Source organism: Xyrauchen texanus, chromosome 20, assembly GCF_025860055.1.
Source record: "Xyrauchen texanus isolate HMW12.3.18 chromosome 20, RBS_HiC_50CHRs, whole genome shotgun sequence".
In the NCBI taxonomy this organism is placed as follows: Eukaryota; Metazoa; Chordata; class Actinopteri; order Cypriniformes; family Catostomidae; genus Xyrauchen; species Xyrauchen texanus.
This window is the reverse complement of record NC_068295.1, coordinates 15601813-15625656: the sequence shown is the minus strand read 5'-3', so window position 1 is coordinate 15625656 and position 23844 is coordinate 15601813. Positions and strand designations below refer to the sequence as shown.

The 23844-nt window shown below is 36.8% G+C and overlaps 1 protein-coding gene across 1 annotated transcript; it reads right to left on the bottom strand.

The window, feature by feature from the left end:
* Positions 1–2417: 2417 nt before the first annotated feature.
* Positions 2418–18498, bottom strand: utp25 (UTP25 small subunit processor component). Its single transcript, XM_052151096.1, has 13 exons — positions 18366–18498; positions 18209–18248; positions 17539–17713; positions 16603–16839; positions 10795–10883; positions 10436–10634; positions 10144–10337; positions 8239–8455; positions 7115–7317; positions 6238–6420; positions 5994–6103; positions 5469–5714; positions 2418–3764 (listed from the first exon to the last, which is right to left on the bottom strand). The coding sequence occupies exons 1-13, from the start codon at positions 18464–18466 to the stop codon at positions 3512–3514; spliced, it is 2247 nt and encodes a 748-aa protein (XP_052007056.1). The 5' UTR covers positions 18467–18498; the 3' UTR covers positions 2418–3511.
* Between the last annotated feature and the right edge of the window lie 5346 nt (positions 18499–23844).

The window sequence follows — 23844 nt, the reverse complement described above, 5'->3', positions numbered from 1 at the left end:
ATGTTTTATACACAGTACTGTGCAAAGGTTTTAGGCTGTTGTGAAAAATGTTGCAAAGCGAGGATATCTTAAAAAATAATGCCTTACATAGTTTTCATTTTTCAATTAATTTCATACAAATTACAGTAAAAAAAAAAAAAAAAATCTAAAGCAAAATTTGGTGGGACCACCTTTGCTTTCAAAACAGCACCAATTTTCCAAGGTACACCTGAACAGTTTTTCTTGGCTGTTGGCAGATAGGATGTTCCAAGCTTCTTGGAGAATTTGCCACAGTTCTTCTATCTATTTAGGCAGTCTCAATTGCTTCTGTCTTTTTATATAATCCCAGAATGACTTGATGTTCAGTAGAGGCCTTGCAATCTGTTGCTGTTCTTTTATTCTATTTGAAAAAGTAATGTCTGGGTGTCAAAAATGTATATTTGATTTTGACACACTAAAATGTAAGATATAAATAACTATCTAAAGACCAGTGTTGGGTAACGATACTTTTAAAAGTAACTCACTAGAATATTTTGTTATTCCTTAAAAAAGTAACTAAATTAAAAAGTATTGTGTGTATGTATATATATATATATATATATCAAAAAAGTATTCATTTTTCTCACATCCTCTTTCTCTTCTGCTATGCATTCCATACAAATAAGACATACATTGCATACAAGAGACATTACAGGTCATGCTAGTTACTGTACAATACTGTATTGAATAAAGAATCTATAACATGAACATGCATGATTTGTTTTTCCATCAACATGGCAGCCAATATGAATAATTAAAAATAACCCATTTGATGCCCATTGATGACAATGTCAGAGTCAACTTAAGATGTTTTTCAAAAGTCAAGATCAAATTCAGTGGGGAATGCTAGCCTAACATGTTCAAGGAATATGTCTGAATAAATGAATATTTTGCACTCAAGTCATCTCAGTTTTTAGTTTATCCATGGTGTGTACAGATGCCGCAACTTCAAACGCGCATGTTTATACAACTTGAAATGGAATCGTTTTTAATGCTACCGAAATATCATAAATGTTTCATGGATCAAACTACTTGTTTACTATAACAAATGTTTTTTAGAAACAAAAGACATTTTCTCTGCATACATAATCGATGTAGAACATCTCCTCTCAGTCATGGGGAACTCTAAAACGGAGCAGTTCGGCTGCATAAGCCAGTGAATTGAGTGAGTATTTCACCGTGTATCATGTTGTGGCCAGTGGAAAATAATGCCTTTGCCTAAACGCGTTTACTGATTTTTTTATTACAGTGTGTATTAACACATCAATCAACCATGTATCGCTCAACCGAATGATCTTTATCTAAAAGGTGATTGGCTCTTTTACCTAAAAGGAGGGACTGCCTTTCTACATCCATTGACTTTTGGTTGCTAGAGCATTTGGTCTCCCAATCATTTAAAGGTGCAATATGTAACAATTTTCATGTAATATTTGCCTTTTGTTTTGCCAATGTATGAACGGCTTGTAACGCAACTTAAAAAATAGCCCTTCCCGGACTTCCTAGGTTGCCTATTAAAGCCTGTAAACTGATTTTCATGAGAAGGGAGCGGGTCACTTTTGCCGGGAAAATCCCCAAAGGATGTGACGTTTATGCGCGCTCCCGAGAGCATTGCCTCAGATGGTAGCTTCTCTTCAGCTATTCAACAGTGACAACAAACTGCAACACTAGGTAATGTTATCTTAGTGGTGGTTCCAGCACAACAACGGCTTTTACACAAACTCTGATCTTGCCAGCTAATGCTGACGAATTGCAAGCTACCTTGCTACGTAACTTTCAAATAAATTCAACAATCTTCTCTTTATACTAAAAGTATACAGCATCAATTTCAGCAAATACACTGGTTTGTTATTCGTAGTACAACATATGACAAACATACAATAGTGCAGTAAACTGTCTGGTGTAGTTCAGTAGAATGTAGTTGTATGTGTGTGTCAGTATGCCATGTTAGCTGAGTAGTAGTTTTAGTTCAGTCTCAAAGTTTGTAGTACAAAAATCATAACGGTGTCATTTTAATTATGCTACCTCATCTGTCAGCGTGATGCTGGTGTTCTCTTTGTACGTTAGGTCAATGTTTCTCGCGTCCCTACGGAGTGCGTGCACAAGCAACAGGTAGCTGGCTGCAGTTCACTTAATGGCCACAGGTATCATTAATAACAAGGGTTTCTGAATCTTATACACTGCACTTTTAAATAGAAATGACTCGTCTCTGCTAAATAGTCTCTGGCCTTACACTCTATAGTACTAAAATGCCCATCATGCACTACGTATCCTCCCTTAAGTTTGCACACTTTAACTCCTGATTTCTCGCAATACAGGGACAGTAGAGGTGTACAAAAGCAAAGCACTACTTTATTTAAAAAGTAACTCCAATATTATCGTCTAAAACAAAAAACATTGCGTTACTTTTCTTGTTACTCGAAAAAGTAATCTGATTATGTAATAGATATCATTTTTATTGCGTTAGCCCAACACAGCTTAAACAAACAATTAAATATACAATTTATACTCCCAAACATTTCTTTTGCAAATAGAACAGGAAGACCTACAACAGATGGCATGGTCCCCATAGAGCCTCCCACTGAATATTGAGTCAAGCTGGGATTACAAGAGACCGATTTAAGACAGCATAAATAGAAGAACTGTGGGAAATTCTCAAAGACGCTTGGAACATCCTATCTGCCAACAACCAAGGAAAATTTTATTCAGGTGTATCTAGGAGAATTGGTGTTGTTTTAATGGCAAAGGTAGTCATATGAAATATTGATTTAGCACACGATTCCATATGAATATAATATATATATATATGGTAGCATAACGGTGAAAGATCTGGGCTGAACGCAAATTTTGCAAGATCTTTTTAGAAAAAAGTTGTATTGTAGTAGTTCACTCAAAAAAAAAATATTCCTTCATGCTGACTTGTACGTTATATTCCAAGTGTGATGAGATGAACAGAATGAAATTTAAGTTGTTATACTGATAATCTTTCCTTTCACCGAATCTCACGTCTACCCAGTGCTTAAATAAACATTATAAATGTCTTCCAATGCATCAATGCCATTTTTGGATTCAGTAGACATACGTAGGCCAGAGGCATGCTTTGTTACAGTGGAAGATTATAAGTAAATAAAGACTTGCATTTTGGTCTCTACCTTCATCTGTCCCTCCATCGTATGTGTTCAGAAAACTTAGAATATATATATTTTTGGGAGATAGACAGATGTGGTCACTGTTGAAGATTGAACTGAGCATGAAGATTCTTCAAATATTTCTCCTTCTGTGTTTTGGGAATGGAACTTGGGGGTGAGAGAATTTTGACAGAACTTTTGGGTTAACTATTCCTTTAATAAAAGAACACAAAAGAACAAATTAAGTCTTCACATTCAGTCACATGACTGAATTTTAATTGAAAGTAAAATAGCTTCCTGTCCATTAACATACATCGAGTTCTTTTTCTATGGAGGCGAAATTAGATTTTTCCCTTTAAAGCACTCCTTTATGTGTTCTTCTCCTCCCCCGTGATGAAGAGATGGGCTGGTTTTTTGGACTGAAGCATCTGAGCTGCGCGTTCGCCACCTGTGATGGCAGCCAGCCGGTGCGTGTCGTATCGGGAATACAGTGCCGTACAGGTGAAGCTGGCAGAACCTTCTCTGACACCAGCCTGAAGCATATTACACACTTCACTGTAGAAATGAGGGTATGTGGGCAACCCATAGAAGATCAAGTTACTGATGCCCTTAATAGTGTTTCTGTGTGAAAGAAAAATGAATAAATATACAAAATGTACAATTAATACTCAACCAGTTTTATGGCATATACAGTACATACAGTGGTCACAAAAAGCATTAGACATGTAAGCCCCGCTTTAAGGTGCTGTAAGCTATTTTTTTAATGGAATCGTGTGCAGATAATGTTCCTTCTCCCTGAAAGACATCACTGAAATAAGTGTCCCGAGTTATCTCACTGGTCTCTGTGACAGCACTAGACTGTGTAAAAAGCAAACAAAAGTGAGACCGCGGGCCACAGACACATTCTTTGATCAGCCAATCAGAAAACTTTGATGTGCTTTCTGCCTGTCAATGATTTCGCACATTCTCATAGTGTAGTAGTTGAAGTGGATCATTCAGGTTTAATGTTATATTCATAAAAGTTGTCAGCGAATTGGGCCTGGGTAGCTCAGCTGGATGACTACCACCCCTGGAGTCACAAGTTCGAATCCAGGGCGTGTTGAGTGACTCCAAGCCATGTCTCCTAATAACCAAATTTGGCCGGTTGCTAGGGAGGGTAGTCACATGGGGTAACCTCCTCATGGTTGCAAATATTGGTTCTCACTCTCAATTGGGCGCATGGTAAGTTGTGCATGGATCTCGGAGCATAGCACAAGTCTTCACGTGCTGAGTCTCCACGGTGTTATGCACAGCGAGCCTTGTGATAAGATGCGTGAATTGACAGTCTCAGAAGTGGAGGCAAATGAGACTTGTCCCCCGCCACCTGGATTGAGGTGAGGAACTGTGCCACCATGAGGACCTTCTAAGTAGTGGGCATTGGGAATTCCAAATTGAGGACAAAATAAGTTGTCAGCAGAGTGCACTATTGTGCTACTGTTGTGTTTGACAACCATAAGAAATGGCTTTGCAATATACAACAAAAGTGGCATTTATATAAATATACCATATATAATACTGTATTTAAACATCATAAACACACTTTAAAGCATAACATTAAACAAAAAGAAGTTTGTTTTAAATTATTAAGCAACTGATTCATACATCCACTAAAAATCACCTTGAGACCAGTTGGTTAAGTGTAATTGCAAAAATGGCAAGTGATGTTAGTTCTTATAAAAAGGTCTAGCATAATTTGTTTGCAAATGCCATTTGATTTGAAATTTTGTACCTAATGCAAATTACATTTAAATGACATTCAGACATTTAAAAGGTGCTGTAAGTGATTTTTTCATGGGAAGGTAAGCAAAAATGTACTACTCCCTGAAAGATATTAATTAAATAAGAGTTGTGAGATATCTAACCGGTCTCTGTGACAGCACTAGACTCAGAGAACAGCAAACAAAAATGTGTCTGCGGGCCATGGTCTCCGATGCTTTCTATCTGTCAATCGTTTTGTCCGTTCTCAGTGTGGTTGCAGTGATGCCAGTTTTTTTATAAAAGTGGTCAGTTGACGGTGCTATTTTGCTGCTATTATTTTTGACAACCATTTCTGCAAGATGTCAGTCTCAATAAAGCTCATTTGGTAACTTTGGAGCGCGGGGTTTTGGAAAGAGGTGGTGTGGCTAATCCAACAGCTCAGCTTGTGGAAATTCTGGAACTGCTAAAATAGCTTACAGCACCAGTCAACAGAGTCCAAAAACCATAGGGGGCCACTGCAAACAATTTGTGCTGATTATGATTATGCTATGTGAATATCCAAATAATACATTTTCAAAACACACACACCTTTTGTAAAAGTGGAATCTCTCAGAAAACAGAAGTAACTGTATGTCTCCTTTCTGGAAGCAATGCCGTGCTCGAGACACCTCTGATCTTTGCGAGTACTCACAAATACTTGCAAAACCGATGTCCTCTTTCTTCAGAAAGTTGCGCAGACGAACAAAATCAAAGTATGACGGCACATAGATGAAAGTATGGGACATGATAGAGTCTCTGTACTGGGGCAGGATCTTATCCACAAAGAACTGGAACCTAAAGGGTCAAAAAAAAAAATTGTATGCGCTATATACACTGTGGAGTGTGTACGCAAACACTGGCAGAATCTTACAATTTGCTTGCACATCAGCTACTATGAGTTTTAGAAAAATTATAGTGTGATATGAATATATTAAATTCTTACATTACTTAATAGCTTTAACACTACAGTTTGTCTTTCTCTTAGAGGTTTCTCTAAATTTCAAAATTCAATGTGATCAACTAATGACTGTTGCCCTCTTGTATTCAGAATGACAAACAGCAGACATCTCTGACCTGGCGTCCTGATCCATGAAGCTGTCCGAGTGAAACATCTGGAATACATGTGGTAACTGCACGAGTACCTGAGAGATTGAGCCAACCTTTGGAATGGTTTTACTGCACACCTGAGAGAAAGAACAACATCAGTCATACGAAGACATTGTGGGAGACCTTCAATGACCATAAAACTCTCCATAATTCACGATGCAATCATATTAGCCTTGAAAACTGTGTGTGTTTGGTTAACAGCTTTATCTACCTGGCCCCTGTAGTTGTGGCAGTGTTTGGTAAGTATGTTGGTGATCTGGGGCTCTTGTATTGCACTAAACACCAGCGTCTGTCTATAGTATGCCGCCCAGTTGTTGAGGTTCCACATTCGCACACGAGAGAAATCAACACCATGCGAATCCAATGGCTGCAGATTTAAATGCTTCAACACGTGCTGCAACAAGACCAAACAAAGAAGGAAAATAAAATGAGCTAAACATTCAGAGTTAATCAGCTAGATTGATTGAAATTATAAACCCATATAAATTCATTTAACAACAATTAACTATACAAAGGTCATCACAATCATCAAATCACTTAATGATAATAATAAAAAAAGTTGCCTTAAAAAGGGAAAAACCGGAATGACGGCTCTCCATCAACATCTGTGGTTGAAACATTAAATTCTAAGTTAACATTGCTTTATTTTTTACCTCGGTTCAGCACTATATCGCTATATCCGAATAGATCTGACTTGCTACACCAAGTCATTGATAGCAGCAAGAAAGTCCCACAAGACAGACATACAAAACATTTTGTCTGAGCAAGCAAGTAGCATATCTGCCACTGCTTTAACCTAGTAACTGTGCCATAGTCTTTATTTATGGACATCAACATGAACAAACAAATGATGGATGCCTGAAATTTCCACAAAATCCTACCGGACATCTCTGAATGTAAAATCATTATTGAAGGCTTACAGTAGTAATCCGGGGTAAGGCAACAATGTGGTTTTGATCACATAGATTTTTTTACGTGTTGGCTCAATTGTGGTGTTTTGTTATTTTCTAACAAATTATAGACAAGGAATCACCTGTAGTGTAACTTTACAGAACCTTTGGTAAATGTAATCCCTTTTTAAGGCTCACCAGCAAATGTTCCCAGTTCTGCATGAGGAACACATCTGCCTGATCCACAATGAGAAGCTCAATGGAAGACAGGAAGTCAAAGTCTCTCTTCTTTTCACCATCGGCACCCAGAACTGTGCGCAGGCCCAGTGGAGATGCGATGATGATGTCAGAAGAGTAGAACGGAGAGTACAGTCGCATACTGCGTTTCAGGATAGACACACCTGACCACACAGAGAGAAATTACAATAGGTCAAAGCTTTAAAATGTGTGAAGGTAAACAAAGGAAAAACATTTAAAGGGGTATGTAATGGGTAAGGGACGGGCAAGGAGGAGGCAGGAACCGGCAGAAGAGTCAAAGTAAACAATAATGACAATCTCAACTTAAAACAACTAAAAACACAGCGACACACACAATCTCCTTCTTCATCTCTCTTTCTCACTGATTAGTTGACTCCGTGCCGGTCGTGCACCCTCATGACCCGACCACGCCCTCCTGCTCGTCACAGGGTAGTTCACCCAACAATTAAAATTCTCTCATCATTCACTCACCCTCATGCCATCCCACATGTGTATGATTTTCTTTCTTCTGTAGAACAAAAATATTTTTTAGAAGAATATCTCAACCCATGCAATGCAAGAGAATGTTGGCTGGAAATTTATAGTGTCAAAAAACACAAAGTCAGCATAAAAGTAATCCATGTGGCTTCAGAGGTTAAATCCATGCCTTTAAAATTGATATGGCAGGTGTGGGTGAGAAACAGATCAATATTGTAGTCCTTTTTTCACTATAAACTTCCACATTCTTCTTTTATTTAAATTCTTGTATTACTTACTGCATATCGCCATCAAAGTTCTGACCACCATTCATTGTATGGACATTCAGAGCTAAGCTATTCTTCTAAAAAGCTTTGTTTGTGTTTAGCAGAAGAAAGTAAGTCATACACATTTGGGATGGCATGAGGGTGAGTAAACTATAAGACTTTTCATTTTGTGGGGAACTATCCATGTAAAAGCTAAAAGACAGCAAAGTTTAGATGGTTTAACAAACGATTCATTCTAATTAGGATAACTAGTGTTCCCACACTTTTTAAACCTAGAAAACTATTATTATAATTTTTTTTAATAAAATGACTTCGCTGTACCAATCCTGAAGTGGTCGTCCACATTGCCAGAGAAGATAGCTTGATAGTCGTCAGGTCTGTGCAGGTTGGGTGGCATGTCACCGGGCTCCTCTCCAAACTCTTCCTTAAATCTCTTCTTGTTACTGATGTCTATTTTCTTCCCTTTGGGCTCCATTAAATTTATAAAGTTTTGGACAACACGCAAGGCTCCATTTCTGAACGGCACTAGAATCAAAACCTAGGAGGAAAAGTTAATAATGAGGACATTATGATCCAAGGTGTCTGTGGTTAGCTGACTATATTTTAAAGCATTATTATTTATGTCCTTATCCAAAGAATACATAATTATTAACATCTAAAATTTCTTCATAACATCTTTAAATTTCACCACAACATCAAATTGGGGTTAACCCTCTGGGGTCTGAGGGTATTTTAGGGCCCTGGAGAAGTTTTGACATGCCTTGACATTTGTGCTTTTTTCAGTTGCTTAAAAACATATTAATGGCTAAAGTCTGATAACACTGTATTCAGCACAAACTGGGCTACGATAATTTGTGAGCAACATGTATGTACAGGTTTGTATTTTTGAGAAAATAACGTTTATGCGTGGTTTTTGAAAAACCAAAAATTTTAAGTCACTGAAATAAGGTCATATAACACATAATAAATATTTGTCCACCAGACCTTTGAGAACTGGGTATTGTAGCCTAGATTTTTTGCTACAATATGATGTGAAAACCATCCTGATCACTCATTCATACAAAACAATATAGTAATTTAACTTTTGTAAAACACTTTTAGTGTTGATGGGTAATATGCGAGGAGGCGTGAACTATCACAAATATTTATGTGATTCACACCTGAGGATAAAAAAAGACCACTCCTCTGGGCCCATCAATGAGGAATGTGACAAAGAGAATGAATGTGAGGAGACTTAATGATCAAAATCAAGTTTTAAGTTAAAAGTAATCTGACTATATATTTTCTTTACATAAAGACTTTTTAGACCTACAATACCATTAAAAGAAGTCTCTTCTGCTCACCAAGACTGGATTTATTTGATCCAAAATACAGAAACAACATTGATATTCTGAACTCTTTTTACAATTTAAAAGAACAGTTTTCTATTTGAATATATTGTAAAATGCAATTTGTGATCAAAGCTAAATTTTCAGCATCATTACTGCAGTCTTCAGTGTCACACTATCCTTCAGAAATCATTATAATATGCTGATTTTCTAATATGGGCATATTTAAAGTGCATTTTACTCATTTAACCTCAACACATATTTGCAAGCACAAGCTTTGTTGATGATAACTCTTCCATAATATCCTGGAGCTTTCTCGTCTGTGTATCATTGCAAACACACAGAAACAATAATGAAATGTGTTTAATAAAATGTGTTTAGGGTGTGTAAATTTGCGTTGATCGCCTCAGCACATTAGCGTATGAATGGCGCGCTCTGCTGGTGGGTGGGATCACATTACAGATAATTAGATAGCCTAGGAAAAACTGTACATTGCTTTGTTTCAAACAGATTGCATTGCAGGAGAATATTTGTTTTAAATTTGAATTGTTTTATTTAAAAGTAGACATTTTAAGCTTTCTTTAGACATATGTTTCATGTTTGTGTGAAAAGAACTCGTGGAATTTCAGTTTTTCAGGTTTTGTTGTTATTGTGAGTGTACACAAATAAAAGTAGACCCTTTATGTAATGACGAAAATATCCAGCAGGATGTGCCGGCGCGTCCGTCGACCCCAGAGGGTTAAACAGGTTAAAAGACCACCTATCCAGTTTCAAAAACGATAAACAACACTGTGGTGTTAAACAGATGTGTATTTTACACAGTTATATCTGAACTCTATTCAGTTTATGAAATGTATTTCACATTCAAGGATATTTCTAAATCTTAAGCCACTGGTACCTTTGGTCTTGTGATGCCCTGGTCCCGAGAATCCTCTTCCATATCTTTAGTTTCCTTTAACCTGGCATTATTTTTGAGCACACGAGTGTTGGCCTTTAACACGTGATTTAGGGCATGCAGACAGTAGACACTCTGCACTTCCTTAGCCTCTTTCAAGGGGGAGCTGTTTGTAAAATAGACATCCCTGTAGGTACCTACATATAATAAAGAGTAAAATTTCCAATTAAATCTAAGAAACTCTGGTGTAGTTAAAATACCTTATTTGCATGTTATTTTACTGACACAGACATACCCATGAGCCCGAGCAACTCCTTCTGGAGTTCTGTGACGTCCAGAACAGGGCCACCCTCTGGCTGGGAGGACTGGTTTAGCAAGTGCCAATTTGCCTCCAAGGTTTTGTGAATGGGTGGGACAGGGGCAGAGGATGGTTGCCCCAAAACTGGGAAACGTTCCAGTGGACTAATGCACTGCAGAGTGCCCATCTTTGTCCACTAGCGGAGGAAAATCAGGAAGTGAGAATTTATCTTTCAGAATCTTAAAAAATGACTTCAAAACATGCACAGATATCATTATATCCAAATAACATTTAAATAATTGAGCTAAACTATGTCTACATGCGTATGTGTAAATATGTAAAAATTTGTAGTATACCTTAATCTGGGTTTTGATCTTAGACCCCTTTGAGATTCGGCCCACTTCATCTTCACTGAGCTCTATCTCTTGATGCTTCACAAACATGTCTGCAAGAAGTCAAAAAGAAAGAGAAACACTAATTTCTAGTGGTTAGGGCTGAAACGATTAGTCAACGTTATCGAAAACGTTGAAAATAAACAATGGTCGACAAAATTTAAGATCGTTTGATCTCATTTAACGTAGCATGAGATCACATTAAACTCTAATGATACCGCGCGAGAGCAGCACTGCAGCTCGCGCCTGACTGAGGAGAGGAAGAATTACACAGATCACAGTCCAGATGCACTCTAAACTTTCCAAACAGCTTCAGGTGATGTAGATCACAAAGTACAAGGGAATTATACAAAAATACCAAATAAGTAAATACAGAAGCACTCTCATTGTGGAATAAGTGGAGTCTGAGCTCTTTAAAGGAAACACCCCGGTGTTACATCTTAAATTCAGTTATATTTAATGCATTATAGCTTTATTAAAGTTCAAATAATACGGAGGCAGGTCATGTAATTAACTACAATCTCCGAATCTGGAATTACTCTGTGCGGTCAGTGCCTCTTCTATGAGTTACGCGAATGTCCCGATCTAAGAGGATAGATTGAAACTGCATCCGGCTGATACGCACTCTGTTGAGGGGACGCTCATCCCTCGAGCCCACACTTGATAAAGCTGCTAGATTATAACGCGATTACTCGTGATTTATTGAATCATAAAATATATCACTGTGCATTTCTTATCGTGATGAAATAAGTGGCAATACGAAGCTTTATTAATAAGAGAGTTTGTTTTTTGTGAGTTAAAGATGGATTGAAGTGAACAGATAGGCGAGAGAAGGTTGTCTTCACCCATTATACACTGCAACAAAATACGTTTATTATTGTTGTTTTGGCTTGTTTTCCAATAAATATATCTAAAACTCATTTAAAACAATGTACATTTTCTTTAGCAGCTATACTGTAGAAGAAACAATTGTTATCTGAGAATGTTGTTTTTAAATGTTTTTTAATGTTTAATATTTAAAAATATTTAAAAATGCTTAAAAAAAAGATGCATTTGCCTGAGAAGCAGCACAAAATATATTTAAACTGGCTTTTAGAAAACAAGTATATTTTGTCTTTACTGCACTTGCAGAAGTATAACCAAGTGAAAAAATACACGTATACACAAAATACACTTACTGTATTTTTAACATACATCCTCTTAAAGCAAGTCTAAATATCTTATGTTGCTTCTCAAGTAAATGCATCTTGTCTTAAGGATTTTTAGACAACTTTAAATGGAAAACAAGACAAAAACACTTGATGACAATAGATGATAAGAATGATTTTTGCAGTGAATTTCTTTATTGAATTTTTAAGATTATTAATTCACCTCTATTGTAAGCACGTTTAATACAACCTTTTAAGTCGGGGCACAAGCTGAATAATCGGTTAAGAGCTATTGATTAATCGTTGCAATAATCGCAGAATAGTCAAATAATAGTTCTAATAACCATTAGATTAATCGATTATCAAAATATTAATTGTTGTTGACCAATATCATAGAGGCCAACACATCACCCGATATTCCTAATTTTTGTAATTATCAGCATTGGTCGATACATTTTCCTGATTTGCCCGATTAGTTTCTCAGGACACCAAGAATCACCTGCTTGCATGTGAAGGACCGTCTGAGACATGTAAATTATCAATCACAATTGGTTTTGTTGTTACATGTTGCATGATGTTCGGCCATGACACTCCCAGCAGGCCACCTGGGCCGTGTAAACTGAAAGCTGTCAGGTCATTGCTGCTCGCTGGATCCGAACTAACGTGTGAGAGCAACTTAAAAGTAAAAGTGTTTTACAAGCACTATTATTAACTGACATATTTACTGTACAGTGTATGTACAATTAGTTGAATTTGGTCTTTTGCAAGAAAATGCGATTGCTAATGTGTACATGCCATCCGTAGTTGCTGGACTACTGTGTGCACTGTTGTTATTTCCTTCTTAATATGTTTACAATTCCTTTGTGTGCAAATAAATTACTAAAACTTTAAGAAATTATTTACATAGTTTTGTTTGAAATGTAGAGTTAATATAATGCTAAATTATTATTATAATTTTGTTTTGGTACAAATTGATGTATAGGATACAGTGCATCCACAAAGTATACACAGCGCTTCCCTTTTTCCATATTTTGTTATGTTACAGACTTATTGCAAAATTGATTAAATTCATTATTTTCCTAAATTCTACAAACAATACCCCAAAAAAAGTTTTGAAATCTTTGCAAATTTATTAAAAATAAAAATAAAGAAAATCACATGTACATAAGTATTCACAGCCTTTGCTCAATACTTTGTTGAAGCACCAATTACAGCCTCAAGTCTTTTTATGTATGACGCTATAAGCTTGGCACACCTATTTTTGGACAGTTTCTCCCATTCTTCTTTGCAGGACCTCTCAAGCTCCATCAGGTTGGATGGGGAGTCTCGGTGCACAGCCATTTTCAGATCTCTCCAGAGATGTTCAATCAGGTTCAAGTCTGGGCTCTGGCTGGGCCACTCAAGGACATTCACAGAGTTGTCCCGTAGCCACTCCTTTGTTATCTTGGCTGTGTGATTGGGGTCGTTGTCCTGTTGGAAGATGAACCTTCGCCCCAGTCTGAGGTCCAGAGCACTCTGGAGCAGGTTTTCATCAAGGATGTCTCTGTACATTGATGCATTCATCTTTCCCTTGATCCTGACTAGTCTCCCAGTTCCTGCTACTGAAAAACATCCACACAGCATGATGTTGCCACCACCATGCTTCACCTTAGGGATGGTATTGGCCAGGTGATGAGCGGTGCCTGGTTTCCTCCAGACATGACGCTTGCCATTCAGGCCAAAGAGTTCAATTTTTGTTTCATCAGACCAGAGTATTTTGTTTCTCATGGTCTGAGAGTCCTTCAGGTGCATTTTGGCAAACTCTAGGTGGGCTGTCATGTGCCTTTTACTGAGGAGTGGCTTCCTTCTGCCACTCTATCATACAGGCCTGATTGGTGGAGTGCTACAGAGATGGTTGTTCTTCCGGAAGTTTCTCCTCTCTCCACAGAGAAACGCTGGAGCTCTGTCAGAGTGACCATCAGGTTCTTGATCACCTCCCTGACAAAGGCCCTTCTCCCCCGATCGCTCAGTTTGGCTGGGCGGCCAACTCTAGGAAGAGTCCTGGAGGTTCCAATCTTCTTCCATTTACGGATGATGGAGGCCACTGTGCTCATATGGACCTTCAATGCTGCAGAATTTTTTCTGTACCGTTTCCCAGATCTGTGCCTTGATACAATCCTGTCTCGGAGGTCTACAAACAATTCCATGGACTTCATGGCTCGTGCTCTGACATGCACTGTTAACTGTGGGACCTTATAAAGACAGGTGTGTGCCTTCCCAAATCATGTCCAATCAACTGAATTTACCACAGGTGGACTCCAATCAAGTTGTAGAACATCTCAAGGATGATCAGTGGAAACAGGATGCACCTGAGCTCAATTTTGAGTGTCATGGCAAAGGCTGTGAATACTTATGTACATGTGATTTTTTTCGTTTTTTATTTTGAATACATGTATTTTCTATTTTAGGTTAAAAATTGCCATTATTGATTGAGTACATAAACATTTGAATAGTTTTCAAAACTATTTTACCTTAACGTGATTTACTATGGTAAAAATTCTATGGATGTTTATCAGTTATCAATTTGGCAAAGTTTTTACCTGTTATAATGCTTGGATATGTGGTCTGGTATGGTTGTTGAAGCTAATATTGCTTGTATGAATCGAACATTACTTGTGTATTAACCAATCGTGATGGATCTACATAGTCAGGGGAAGTTACTATGATATGTTCACTAATATGACTTCTGAAATTGATTTCTTGTAATTGTTATATTACATATTTCAGCAGATTATTTTCAGGTTTAATATATTTAACTTATTTAATATAAGTATATTTGATTTGGACAAAAAGTCATATTGAGATTATTTTGGAAAATATTGGGATTGCGATTTGAACTGCGATTATGATGGTAATGTTTTCCATATGTTCAACTGCAAAAAGGCTACTGGGGTTTTCACACTTGAACCCTCTTAAAAAGAACCAAACCAGAGACCTTTTTCAGTTCAAACACAAACAAACCATTATATAAACAATGGAGCAAAGTCTTCTTCATATCCAAAAATGTTACCATCCACCGTGTACCTATTTTTGTCCATTTTGTGAAAGGGTCTCAGACCACTAATCATTATTATTCCTTTTTGGAACACAGTCAACTTGAATATTAGGGATGCTCCGAACAGGATTTTAACATCTGACACCGATCTCTAATTTTCATTTTATGAATCTATGTTGATCATTTAACTTTTTATCAGCAGCTGTCAAAACTGGTTATATGTAAGCTTTCTGCTCAATGTCACTGTTAACTACATTTCTCTGTTGGTAAAACCAGTTTTGATGTCAAAAATAATGTTGGTTGATTGAATAATTCAGTATACACAAAATATACTTTTAAAATATAAATTGTTACTCTTTATTCTAGGGCTTAAAAACTAGTAGGCTTATACAAACTATTCTTTACTGTATATAAGATAGTCTTAAAAAATGAGGCTTAAACATTTTGGTTAGTTTGTCACCATTTAATTTAATTATTTTAATTTGTTATTTTATTATATTTAATTTAGAGGTGCATTATATTATAATAACTCAATATTTGATTTATTATATGTATGTGCCTTCCTTATTAGTTCCGCTTTCACTTGTTTCCATGGGGAGTGTAATAAGGGCGACACGCTCTCTCGTGAGGTAAACAAATGGCAGGAGAATGAAGAGATGTTTCTGGACTCTACAGGTGTTTCTGTTAATGCTGTTTGCCCAGTAATCATTTAATAAAGATGTTTGAATTATACCCCATCATTTAATCTGCATTATTATTATGATACCTGTGCCTTGCGGAGACTGAGATGCTGCTACCGCAGATAATAAGGACGTGCCAGTTTAGTGTAAATAAAGCGTTTAGCGCACGTAAGCAAACGGAACTCGGAGCACTTCTGTTCCTCTAAGCATGAGAGGGAATTGTGGAGCACAGAACTGCTCTAAAAACATTGTAGCAATGCTCTAATTTAATATAGACTGGACAGAGCAGCACAAATAAACTTTGATGGGAGCAGACTATTTATTTATTTAATTAAATCACAGCCCTTTAATAATCGCACAAGGTCATATTGCGGTTTCGATTTTATTTTTATTAATTGTGCAGCCCTAATTATTGAATCCTTGTTTTATGTTTCTAGTTTACAGTGTTATTGTGTGCATTGTTTAGACATACAATGTAGTACAATGGGTAACTTACGGAGGGTGTACAATATTATATACAAATTATAAAGTCTTCCATTGTACTCATATCAGCCATATCACAAGTATCCCCTTTTAAATTGACAACTGTTGTTCAATACAAACATTAATAGTAAATAAAACATTTGTAAAATCATATTAAAATATACTAGTAACTGTCGACCACAACTTTGTTCATCATTGTATGGTGCCCCACTGAGTCTGACAAGAATGTAACCTTAAATCTACCCCAATCCTACTCTTATTGAGCCAGTAGAGCTGATTAGACTGTCAGGTAAAAAGCAGGGCACCTGACACATATTAGAGTTGGGTTTGCAATAAGATTAATTCCATGTCAAGAGAAATTACAGGATAATTTATGATTTTAGGGCAAAACACAGAGAGTCAGATGATTAATCATGTTAAGACTCACCTTCATTCTGCTCTTCAGAGTTCTCATCTTCCTCTGCAGGCAGGTTGCTTTCCAGGCTGAATGCAGCTTCAATCTTCTTATCTGTAAACTCGGCCTTGATCTCTCCCTGTCCAGTCTCCTCTAAATCTCCATTTGTCTTTTCACTGCATTCTTTATTTTTTGGGTCATCAGATGCTTCACCCTCATCTATATCATCGCCATCATCATCTTCCTCCTCCTCCTCCTCTCCACTTTCACCTAATAGAGCGAGAGATTTTTTTGGAGGTCAATAGATCTTTACAGTTTAAGGGATCTTATAAACATTTTGATCTAAAGGCTTGTGTGTGCAATTCAATTTTGAAGACAAATATAAATTTTGCCTACATGCCTATGTTCTATGATATAAAACAATATTTTTTATTTTTTTTACAAAGTACATTTTTTACTCAAATGGATGAGCAGACAGTGAAGGAAAAACAGACATTAAGTGCCCAGCACATTTGGGTTTTAAAAGCATTCGAAGAGAATACCGAGATTGTACAGAGCTGTAATTTTGACAAAGACATTCAAATATGTTTTTTCCAACTATGGTACATAATTCCTATACGCCCATTTGTGTTGTTTCATATTTTTCATGATTTTATTATTATTGTAAAATATGGAAAAAAGTGAAAAACAAAATGTTGTTATCTAATAATATCAGATACCATGTTCTGCAAGAATCATGGATAATAGAGAGAGTATTTGGTCTGTTAAAAAAATCATCTCAGTGTTGTTGTAGTTTTTGTAAAGAGGGCTGAGAGTAACTTGTACATCCATTGCTTTTTAAATACAAATTGCAGAATTAGACTGGAGAGGGCATTGAACCTGCAACGCTGGAGTAACCAACCCAGATTTATCGTTACCAGGCAGGGCTTGAATATGCAGGGTGCTGTGTTGGGATTTCTCTGATCTCACCTTCAGCTTCATCAACAACTTCCTCATCATCACCATCATCATCATTACTTTCTTCATCTTCACTGTTGTCACAAGCCCCTTGGATCATTGTGGACAACAGTTTCTCATAAGCAGACTGCTGTTCTTCATCACTGTCTTCTTCAATCTCAGGTTCAGGGCGCTCCAGTGTGTGAGGCTGTTCAGGGTACATAAACTATTTTAACGTGTATTGGTTTATTCATATACACAGGAAGAGCACAACTTCAAACTAGGTGAACAAGCTACTTTGATTAATGCGTGGGCATCTGAACTAAAAACTTAACCTGTTCTACCAAATCTAAACAAACATCTTTCACCCCATATTAAGACGGTTACTGGTGTACGGATTTAACATAACATACTTGGCCTTGTTATTTTATCAGAACCCGTTTAAATTATAAGCCAGGTTTGCTACATAGTCATGAGCCAGCTCCTCAAAGTCTCAGGGTGAAAGTTAAAGCAGGTATATTTAACCAGAATTGCTTGTCCTATATGCTACTCCAGTCGTGCACACATTTAGTTTCACCATCAACTGTCATATCATGTTCATTCATCTGATTAATTAACTGGAATCAAAATAAGGTTGGTGGAACTCTGACAATTATGACATAAGTCACAGCTAAAGAAGGAATAATGTTCTACGATTACTTACCAAGCGCAATATTTGTGTTTTTTCGGGCCTGTCGACAACACTAAAAACCGAAAAGATAAAGATAATTAATTTTGAATACGTTTTTACACTTGGTGGGCGACTGTCAAGCTCCCACCGAATGCTAACGTCTTCTGTCTACTATGTTCCAAACACTTACTTATCGTGAAAAGGGTGCTGTTCTCCAAATTCCTTTAGATGTTTCTTCTGTTTCTTAGTTAAATTGCTTATCTCTTGGTTTCCTCTATTTCTTTTGCCCATGTTTGTACACACGTGTTTAGCCCCTTCGTATCTTTTCTTCACGAGTAGTTAGTTTGTCGACAGGCACTCTGGCGCCACCTAACAGCCTGGAGTTCAGAAAGTATTATTTATTTATTTATTTAATTTAGCAAGAAATAAAGTAATATTAAGTATATGTGGAGTGCGAAACAGATATTCACATTTTGAATAAAAATATTAGTGTAAAATAAAGTCTTGATCAATTTTCATATTTCAAATTTTTTTTTTTTTCAAAAGTTGATGTTTTAGTTAATTTCTTATTGTTTAGGTAGTATAAGCACCACAGAGAAAGGGGGAAATGCAAATCTGGTGTGAAAATGTGATTTAATACTATACTGACTATAAACTATACTATACACAAATTTAAATGGGCTGAAAAATGCCTTTATTAGAGCTGTTTAAAATTAAGGTAAAACACAGAGTGAAACTATACAGAAAAGGTACAAATATGAAAGCAATGTGTAATCTTGCCTATCTTTGTTTACTATATGCAATGTTTTCTATTATGTATTTTATTTGTTTTGGTTAAAATTAGTTTATATTTTTTCTCCCTGTATTGTTTCTATTGTTCTAATTTTCATTACAATGTTTTATCTATGCACTATTGTTTGTATTATTTGTTAATTACATAAAAAAATCAATTAACCAAAAATAATAAAGAAAGAAACAAAAGAAAGAAATATAAAGAAAGACAAGAGATAGACACTTTGTGGGAAAAACAATCCAAAATTAATATAATACTGTAGGTCTTGTCATACCTATGGCTTGATTGCTACCTCAAACACAGACTCAAATTTGGAAGACTTAGGGAATACTGGAAAACATAGCAAGCACTGAGTGCATGGGCCTATGATGTGATGATGATTCAGCACCTGTCAAAGCAAAATAATCAGTTTTTCTTTCAACATGACACTATGCACACTTCTACATTAGGTTCATTTAGAGGTGTGCATAGTGTCACGTTAGTAGATTCTCAACTACAGTATGAATAGTGCCTTCAAAAGGCTCTATCATTCCCTTCTGCGTCAAAGACATTGACATTTTCTCTGACTGTGCGGCAGCGTCACACACAGCTATAACTAATTACAAACAATGCCGGTATGGAGGAATGGATCTCACTGTCCTTTCAGGTGCAGAAGGCGTATCGGGTGTTCATCGGAATCAGCGGAACCGATGTTTGATGTGTGTTAACTTGACTACAGCCAAAAATATCTTGGCTAGAGCATGTGTTAGACTGTAGGTAATTGATTTGATCATTGAAAATTGTTCCATAACATTCAATGAAAACAGATGTGTGGTTACCAAATACGGAGACATTTTTAAAAAGTTATTTATACATTTATTTATTTAATTCTCCCAGAGAGACCCCTCCTCCCCCTATGCTGCCTCTGAGAACATGTGGTCTGTGATTATAAAGCATATTCCTCGCTAGTGATTAGAATGCCTATGAATAACAGCAGGGCAGGAGGCCAGAGAAAATAATGGGAGCTAAAACAAATGAACCACACACATCTCAGCTCTGGGGTGAGTCATAAACACACCAAAGGTTAGAAAAACACAGTTGGGTGCCAGCGCACAGACGAGGTGATCCTTCGTGAAAACACCATCCCAAAGAGCTAAAGGAGAGCTGATGGAGTGCACCAGTCAGCTGTAGGCTATAGGGGTCTTCTGTTTACTTCCTATGCTAAAGCTAACGGCTGAATGCTATGAGAAATTCATCCACTGGATAGAGATGACATACTTCTTTTGTTTCACCCAGTTGTTTTGAGTCATAGGCATTTAATCACACAGATCTGTTAAAATTTGATATTCTTACCTTGTCTGGAATATAAACCGGTTTGCTATTATTATATATGTTTTTGTAAAATACCTCTCATGTACTGTGCTATATTTCAGACAGTGCAATTAACACTATTTTTTAGATGGACCTGGTTGTGCTCTCTATTTTTCTTATTTTTGCTCTTGACTTTGTTGAAGGATTAGTTACCCAACAATGAATTCTCGTCTAGTCATCAACTCGTCATACTCACCCTCATGTTGTAACATATACTGTGTGCTGGTATTTTTTCAGTGGAAAACAATAGTATCTTTGAAGACTTGTTATGCAGATGTTGCAACACAACAGGTCATTATGACCAGGGCATGACAAGCTCCAAAACAATCCACAATCTAAGCACAGTAGAAGTAGCCCACATGATTCGTGTCATATTTTCCAAGTCCTCTGAAGTCATACGATAGCTGTGTGTGAGGAACAGAACATAAAATGTCATGCAAAAGTGCATGCATCCAGATTCACAAGTGCTGCATTAATGTCATTAACACCAAAATGTTGTTGGTTTTCACATTTGAAGTAAATGAACGGGTCGTGTCATTTTTTAAACTCCTGTATGATGCCTGTATAGTTTGGTATAGTTCTACAAGGAACTCATTTCAGTTCACAATTGTGTGGAAAAAAGCCTCATGTCACTAGAGGACATATACTTTCTTACTTTCAATCAGATGTGTTTCTGTTTAATCACTTAAGAAAACATGCATCAGGAAAATGTTTTTTAGTTAGACAGGAAAATAAACCAGCATTAGTTTCCAATAGCGGTGCAAGAACAGTCTTCTGAATATTCTTTTTGGCTGTTTTTAAAAATGGCATTAAATTATACATTTTCCCCCAACATAATTATCTGGAAGATTCTCAGGTTACAATAATTACATGCATATTAATTGCATTTACTTGTCCAAATTGCATTTAATTGACAAAATATTTATCCAATTTTCAACTCAATGGAATTGCTTCATTGCTGGGGCACCCATCCACAGAAAATCTTTATTCTGTTTAGTAAGGCATCCAACACGCTCAAATCCTGTTGTTGATTATTTACGTTGACCTGTTGCAGCTGGTTTGCATGTGTTGGAGTCTGATTCCTCTTGAAGTGTTTTCCAGCTTGTTAAAGAAATGAGAGACAAAACTACAGCACTCTGAAAGAAAAATGCAGTCGTTTATGGGACTCTTGTTAAATTACCCACATCAAAATGAAACAGCCTCTTGCCAATAATTGGCAGCAGAGTTAGTTTTACAGAAACACTTAGCCTGGGGCAGATAGCTGGGTTTGTGTTTGCATGGGGGATAGATAGTGGGCTAAAGATAGAATATAGGGCAATAGGTGTTATATAGGGTAGATTGTGACCGGAGAGCAGCAAACCGGCGATGTACAGTATGAAGGTGGTTACTTAAAGAGTGATAAATAAAATCTCTGTGTTTTTGTTGGACATTAGAGCTTGTGAATTCAGTGGTCTGACATGCCCCTGAAGAAAGTCATGTTGGGACTGTGCCTAAATGTCCAGTAGAGTGAGTTCTCACACCTGGGCTTTCAGTAAACAGTGACTGCACTGAATCCCTGAACTCTAGGCCCAGGCAATTCAACGGATACAGTCAACCCAGAACTAGGAATCATCAATTGCTGGTCAGTTGGTCTAGCTGGTCAGCCACAGTTGTTCTCCCAAGCCTGACCAGCTGACGCAGTGCCTAAACCTCCTTTAAAGCCAGTCTGGGAGAGCCGCTAAGACCAGAAAACCAGTGTTAGATGTGTGTGTGTGTGTGTGTGTGTGTGTGTGTGTGTGTGCGCGCATGCGTATGTGTGTTTGATTAAAACACTTCACCTGGTAGTGTTTGTTTAGATAGTCTGTTAAACCGCATATGGAATGTAAACTGTCTAAATGAGTGAAGGATCACACTCATTTCCCACAGCAACCCAGAACATTCCAAAGCTGCTGATGAAAATGTTATGATTTGAACTAATTAACTCTTTTGTCTCTGCATGTGTTGTGGCTTTAATATAAAGACTTTATATCAAATTAATCTCAAGGGCAGGAATGTACGGTGGACTGTCTTTAGTGTTATGAAAATCATAATCTGAGAAAATGTACACTGTCTCTAGAGTCCACTAGATTTCACAAAGAAATAAAATGTACTCTTGCTTGCATTTATCACCTGCCAATGGAGAAGAATGTAATGTTATTTATTTGAATAGTACCAAGTGTTGCAATAACGGACAGACACCCGAATTAGAGAAGCTGCCAAATGGGGGGGAAAAAATGCGATTTACCTGCAGAGGCGTGCCTGCATGTCTGCAAATATGTGCGCACACAATACACACATTGTTTCCTGATGAAAAGGGTATTGTCAGTTTTTTTCAAAGACAGCGTTGGCTAATGGTGTGTGTTTCATTGACTCTGTAGCTTCCTGATACACCACACTGCATTACAATAATCTTCCTCCTTATTCTTCCATTTGGATGCACCTGTGCAGTAGACAGGCAGAAAAGATTGTTGAGGGGAAAAGGGTTCTCTTTGTAATTTGGGTCCTGATCAACAGTTTGAAAACCAATGCAACTCTTAAAAGGTTTTTGATGTAGAAAGCTCTAAAGCGTTGTTGCCCAAACCTTTTTGTCTTCTTTCAAATAGATCACATAAAGTGAAATAAATTAATAAAATGGGAAAATTTAATTAGAAAACCTATATTTTAACATTAGACGTTAAATTTTGATTTTAAATTCACTATTGTTTTATATCAAATTATTCTAAAGTCTATACAGTATTTAACGCAATTACATCAGAAGTAACTGGAATTCAATTATTGAAAAATTAAGAGTAATCCCTTTCTTTAATTTTTTCAATGAAAATGTAATTTATCTACAGTAATTCATTACTAAGTAATGCATAACACAGAACACTGAAAATAACTGAACAATTTTAAGCTGTAAATTACAATATACACACTTAACAATTTATAAGAAACACTATGGTCCTAATAAAGAGCCTGACATGGTTTTCTGCTGTTGTAGCCCATCTGCCTCAAGGTTCAATGTGTTGTGCATTCTGAGATTCTGTTTTGCTCACTAAAATAGTACAGAGTGGTTATCTGAGTTTCTGTAGCCTTTCTGTCAGCTCAAACCAGTCTGGCCATTCTCTGTTGATCTCTCTCATTAACAAGGCATTTCCATCCGCAGAACTGTTGCTCACTGGATGTTTTTTTGTTTTTGGCACCATTCTGAGTAAACTCTAGAGACTGTTGTGTGGGAAAATCCCAGGAGATCAGCAGTTACAGAAATATTCAAACCAGCCCGTCTGGCACCAAAAATCATGCAGTGGTCAAAATCACAGAATTAATTTTTCTTTCGCATTCTGATGGTTGATGTGAACATTAACTGAAGCTTCTGACCCATATTTTCATTATTTTATGCATTACACTGCTGCTACATGATTGGCTTATTAAATAATCACATAAGTATAGGTGTACAGGTGCTCCTAATAATTTTCTCACTGAGTATGTATATATACATGCCCAGATCATCACAGACCCTCCACCA

Excerpts from the sequence above, each read along its gene's own strand:
- utp25 (XM_052151096.1), bottom strand. The coding sequence starts at position 18,466 with ATGGGCAAAAGAAATAGAGGAAACCAAGAGATAAGCAATTTAACTAAG. Across the intron at positions 6,104-6,237 it reads GCCACAACTACAGGGGCCAG|GTGTGCAGTAAAACCATTCC; the intron begins GTAGATAAAGCT and ends TCTTTCTCTCAG. Across the intron at positions 5,715-5,993 it reads TTCATGGATCAGGACGCCAG|GTTCCAGTTCTTTGTGGATA; the intron begins GTCAGAGATGTC and ends TTGACCCTTTAG.